Source organism: Mastomys coucha, unplaced genomic scaffold (genome assembly GCF_008632895.1).
Source record: "Mastomys coucha isolate ucsf_1 unplaced genomic scaffold, UCSF_Mcou_1 pScaffold16, whole genome shotgun sequence".
In the NCBI taxonomy this organism is placed as follows: Eukaryota; Metazoa; Chordata; class Mammalia; order Rodentia; family Muridae; genus Mastomys; species Mastomys coucha.
Window position 1 is genome coordinate 37,909,668 of NW_022196898.1, and position 5,695 is coordinate 37,915,362.

A 5,695-nucleotide genomic window follows, 5' to 3' on the forward strand; every position below is an offset into this window, starting at 1 on the left:
GCACAGGTGGTGGGCGGCGGCGGTGGTGGCAGTGGTAGTGGTGGTGGTGGCGGCAGTGGTGGTGCAGCACATCTTTAATCCCAGCACTCAGGAGGTAGAGGCAAAGGATCTGTGAGTTTCATGACAGCCAGGACTACACAAGAGAAACTGTCTGTAAAAGAAAGGAAAAGAAAAGAGGAAGGAAGAAGGAAAAAAAGAAAGTAGTAGTTCAAGGTGCAGGAAAATGTTACAGCATCTTAAATCCATTTCTATGCACTTTTTCCTCTCCTTTGTGTATCCCTAACTGTACTGGATCTCACTGTGTACACCAGGCTGGCCTCAAACTCAAGGAGATCTGCCTGCCCCTACCTCTGCCTCCTGAATGCTGTGACTAAAGTGGGGGTATTTGTGTCTATATGTGAGTATATTACATGTTCAGCAGCCAGAAAAGGATGTCAGGTCCTGTGAAGCTGTAATCACGCACAATTGTGAGGCACCTGTGTAAGTGCTCAGATCCAAGTTTAGGTGCTTTAGAGACTGCTATGCAGTCTTAAGTGCTGAGCCATCTCTTTTCGTATATATAATGTGTCAGAGGCCATTGTTCAGAAACTGGTTCTCTTTCCACCATGAATTTGGGGACCAGAGTCGAGGTGTTTTACCTGCTGAGCCATCTCATGGGTGACATGTATTCTTCAGTAATGTAAATTCAAGTATGTCCCTTTTCATTTTTTTTATTATTTAATTTTGTATGTGGGAGTATATGTTTCACAGTGGCGCATTAAGATGAAAGAACCATTGTAGAAGTCCAGCTCCTTTCTTCCAGCGTGTTTACTCCAGGGATAGAATTCAGTTAGTCGAGCTTGATAGCAAATAACTTTATCCATGAGCCAGCCTGGATTTCTACACCCCTCTCCCTTTAATATTTTTAGGTTTTTGTTGTTATTATGTATATTACTGTATTACTTGCAAGGAGTTATGTGCATTCTGGTATACTACTGCCTGCAGAGATCAGAAGAGGGCATCAGATCCCTGAAACAGGTCTGACAGATATCCTGTCCTCCACAAGAGAAGCAAGAGCTCTTGATCCCTGTCCTTCTCATCAGCCCTTATCCCTTTTTTTGTAGCATTAATGTGATTTTTCTAGAGATGACTATAAATGTAAAATATGTTTTGTGTGTGAATATTTGCTCTCTTTGTATGGACTGCATATCAGAATAGTTGTTGAAATTGACAGTGTTTTTTAATTTCAGGAAAGTATCTCAGACAGAAGAGAATTGACTTCCAGCTTCCCTACGACATCCTCTGGCAGTGGAAACACAATCAGGTACATAGGGCCTCTTTTACCAGGTTTTCTTTTTAAGTGATATGGGTTAGGGATTAGGGAGAATAAGTTTGTTTCCTCTGACTCCTTGTGATGAAATCTTAGGATATATTGAGGACTGTCCTTATAAAAGGTTAGAAACTAAGGAAAATGAATTTATGTACATATTTAATGTGCAAAGCATTTGCTCACATTTCAGAATTACAGTATGTTCCTGCTTCAATGGGCAAACTTCTGTTCTTATTGCTTTGTTAGCAAAGAGTTTGTGCTGTACAAATTCTATTTCATGCAGGTCTTAGGAGAATGTAGATGAACTGTAAACGACACTTTCAAAAAAAATCCTCAGGCCTTAAATTAAGTTAAAGGTTCTAGGCCCTATCTTTAGAATAATCAATGGGGGATGGAAGTATTCATACAAATGAAATAAACAACAGGTGGTTTTTGGTTTTTGACTTTAGCTAAAATAATGTGAAAAGTTATCTTGGTGGGTGTGATGGTGACAGCTCCTTATGTAGGCAGAGGCAAGTAGGTTTCTGTGAGTTCCAGGCCAGCTAGTGCCACAGAGTAAAACACTGTCTCCAAACAAAAGTTAACTCTGGAAAACCAAAACCAGTTCAGTCTCCTCTGCCTCCTGTTCTCTGATTGTCTCTTAATTCTTAGAGTATTAATATGGGGAAGGGGGGAAGGAGAATAGAGATGAAAGGTTAAAAGGGTGGATTATTGTATCTCCTTTTAGACTAGAAAGCAACAACAAGTCTCAAATGTAGAAAGAATCTCTTGTGTACTGTGTAGAAGTATCACCTGTCAATAAAAAGCTGATGGCCTATTAGCTGAGGCAGGAAATAGAGGGTGGGACATCCGGCAGAGAGAGAAAGGAATCTGGAAAAGAATCAAGATGGAGAGATTCAGCCCTGACTCTGAGGAAGACAGATACACGAAACTGAGGAAAGGTAACTAGCCTTATGCAGACATAGATTAGGCTTCACCTAATAGAGTTATGAGCTAGTAGGAATGAGCCAAAGCTTATGGCCTATGCATTTATTTATAAATTATTAGGTCTCAGAGTCATTATTTTGGCAACTGTGTGCAGATGGAAAACCCTGAGCCTACGTGAAGAAATTGAATATTTGTGTCTGTTTTTATTATCTTTGGAAGAATTGCTTTTGTTTTAATTTGTTTTTAGGCAGGTTTTTTGTTTTGTTTTTGGTTTTTAGGATTTTTTCCTCATTTTTGATTATGGAGATGGGGCTTTCAGCATGCACTGAAAAAAAGTGATGAAATAAATTGTAACACATTACTAAATGATGGAGTTTAGTTCAAATTGCTGTTTCTTTCACAACACACCTTAATTCAAACATTAGAGCTCTTTGTATTACCCAGGCTAGCACTGAACTTGCTATGTGGCTAAAGCTGACCTTCACCTCTGAGCCTCCTGCTTTCATTTCCATGGTGCTGGAATTGCAGATAAACACCAACAACACATTCTGCTTGATGACTAGACATTCTCAGCCAACAAGTGTATTCCTGTATTTTTAGGAATTAACTGGCTGAGAGGCCAGTTAATCTTCCTATTTTCATTTAATTGCCCTATAAACAAAACCTTACACATGTTTAGGGTTTACACAGTTTTGTGCTTTGGGGGAGGGGTTATGCTGAGGCTTGAACATGCATTCTATCTTTACTTTATATTATCTTTACTCCCAACCCCTTCCCTCTCTTTTCATAGGAGCAAGTAGAATCTTAAGTTATGCAAGTGAATAATAGCTTTGGTCTTCAGAGTGCTTTTTTTCGATTGTTATCCAGCAACATGCTAAAGAAAAAAAATTGAAAGTACATTGCTGTAAGTCAGATGTTATTAAACACACCTTAATCCCAGTACTCTGTTAGGGACATAGAAGAGCCAAGAGTTTACATAGGGAACTTCAGGCAATCCAAGGCTGTAGATGGTGTCTCAAAAGATTGTTTATGTAACTTTTTGTAAACTATTTGCTTATTAGTTCTAATTCTCTGTCACCCTTTATTTATGGGGAGGAAATAAAAAAGATCATTCTGTATTTTCCTCATTCATAATGAGTTCAGAAAATCTCAGAATTATTTACTGTGTAGCTTAAATTAAGCTCACAGTGGTCCTCCTACCCAAGGGTTATAGAGGGAGCCATCATACCCAGCATCCTACAGATGTTTCTGTATAAACAGAAGACACTTCCTGTATTTTTAGGAATTGATGCCACAGTGTCATTTGAAATGTTTTATCAATATTTTTTTCTTCTAGCTATACAAAAAGCCAGATGTCCCCCTGTATAAAAAAATCCGTTCAAGTGAGTAACTTAGATGTTTTTTCCACCTACAAAACATCAATATTCTTCCTGTCTTGACACTTGAAAGATAATTCTGTATGTTCAAAAACTATTATTTCCTGTCTTCTTAGATGTCTACGTTGATGTCAAACCTCTTTCTGGTTATGAGGCTACCACCTGTAATTGTAAGAAGCCAGATGACAACACCAGGAAGGGCTGTGGGGATGACTGCCTCAATAGGTACTGTAACTGACTTCTCTACAGTTAAGTTCTGAGGGCTGTATATGTGTGCAATATGACCTTTCCTTTCTTCTTTACATGTAGTTCACTGATACTAACAGACTGAAAGCAGTGTCAGAAAGAATCTTGTGTGCCTAAACTTAAAATCTTACTATTGATGAAATGTAGGGATGGTTAATTTTGTGCTACCTTCCCTGGGGGAAGTTTCTGAGGATGAAATGAGATGTTGTAATCTATTAATTAATATACAAAATATTTTCTGTTCTTTATTTTGTTGGTTGATTTTTGTTTACTTTCTTGAGACATGATTGCTCTGTGTGCCAGCCCTAGCTGTGCTGGACCTTGCTTCATAGACCAGGTTGGCCTCAAACTCAAGAGAGATCTGCCTGTCTCTACCCTTCCAAGTCCTGGGATAAAAGATGCCACCATCAAGTAGTTAATAAGCAAAGCATTGACCAGGCAGTGGTTGTACATGCCTTTAATCCCAGCACTTGGGAGGCACAGACAGGCAGATTTCTGAGTTCGAGGCCAACCAGAGCTATACGTAGAAACCCTGTCTCAAAAAACCAAAAAAAAAAAAAGCAAAATGTTAAGTGCCTTCCTAGCTTTCAACATTTGGTAGGGACAGTCCAAAAGAAAGGCACAATTTTCAAGGAAAACTATGCTAAGAAAATGTTAGCATGTATAAGTGTGCATGTGGTCAGTGACTGATGCTAGGAGAGAGTAAGAATGTCACAGAAACATTGTCCGTGTGGGATTAACTCACTTGGACATAATGACTATTTTTAGTGGGATCTATTTGTTTTCTGTTGTCTTAGAGCTCTGCTCTTCCCACTTAGCCTCCCAATTGCTGAAATTTTAAGCATACTCTACCAGGCATAAAATGGAAATGCCTAATAGAAAGAGAAAGACGAGAGATAGAATTTGTGGGTTTTAGTAATGCAGATAAATTTACAGAAAAAAGAACTTAATATTCCAGTGTGACATCACACACCTATAATCTTAGCACTGGAAGGGCTAAGACAGCAGGAACCACACAAATTTTAGGCTACTCTGCTCTACAAAGTAAGTTCTGGGCCAGCTGGGGCTACATAGCTAATCCCTGTCTCAAAAAAACAGAACTTCCAGTATCCTTTACATCATGATCTTCACCAAAGGTAACTGCTTCTGAAGTCCTTAGTTGCCCTGTCCACTGCAGAAATTCGTTTGAACATGCCAGTTGGGAATCTTTCCTGACTTATACTACTGTAAATGCATAGAAGATATTTTATACATAAATATAGTTTTATTATTGGTAATAATGTTGGTATAGATAGTAAGTTTTTAGAAAAGAATTAAATATGTGTGTGTTTGTGTGTGTGTTTATGTACACCACATGTATGCAGGAACAGAAAAAGACCAGAAGAAGGCATTTCATCCCTTGGAGCTGAATTACAGATAGTTGTTAGCCTTCCTGTGTGTACTAGGAACTGAATCCCTGTCCTTGGCAAGAGCAGCAACCAAGTGCTCTTAACTATTGACTGAATTTTTTTCTAGCCCCAATTATAAGTATTTTTTTTTTTTGTACTGACTTTTCACTCACAAATGTTCTGTTTTTACTTTTGAGACAGGACCTTATCTTATAGCTCAGTCTAAGCTAGTACTATGTGCCCAAACTGGCCTCAAATGCAAAACAATCTTTTTGTCTTAGCTTTTAGCCTGTCTTGGTTTTTTTGTTGTTGTTGTTTAGTTTTTATGAGACAGGGTTTCTCTATGTAGCCCTGGCTATCCTGGAATTTGCTGTACATACAAAGTTGGCCTCGAACTCACAGATCCTCCTGCCTCTTCCTCCCAAATGCTGGGATTAAAGTTGTGCACC

General features: G+C 38.7%; 1 protein-coding gene across 4 annotated transcripts in view; it reads left to right on the forward strand.

Moving 5' to 3' along the window:
• Ash1l (ASH1 like histone lysine methyltransferase) overlaps window positions 1–5,695 on the forward strand; it is a 126,688-nt gene that overhangs the window by 82,654 nt on the left and 38,339 nt on the right. For all 4 annotated transcript variants that reach the window (XM_031374437.1, XM_031374435.1, XM_031374436.1 and 1 more), the window contains 3 exons: window positions 1,230–1,303; window positions 3,573–3,618; window positions 3,729–3,837. In XM_031374437.1, the coding sequence (XP_031230297.1) occupies window positions 1,230–1,303; window positions 3,573–3,618; window positions 3,729–3,837 (229 nt within the window). The remainder of the gene's footprint in view (window positions 1–1,229; window positions 1,304–3,572; window positions 3,619–3,728; window positions 3,838–5,695) is intronic.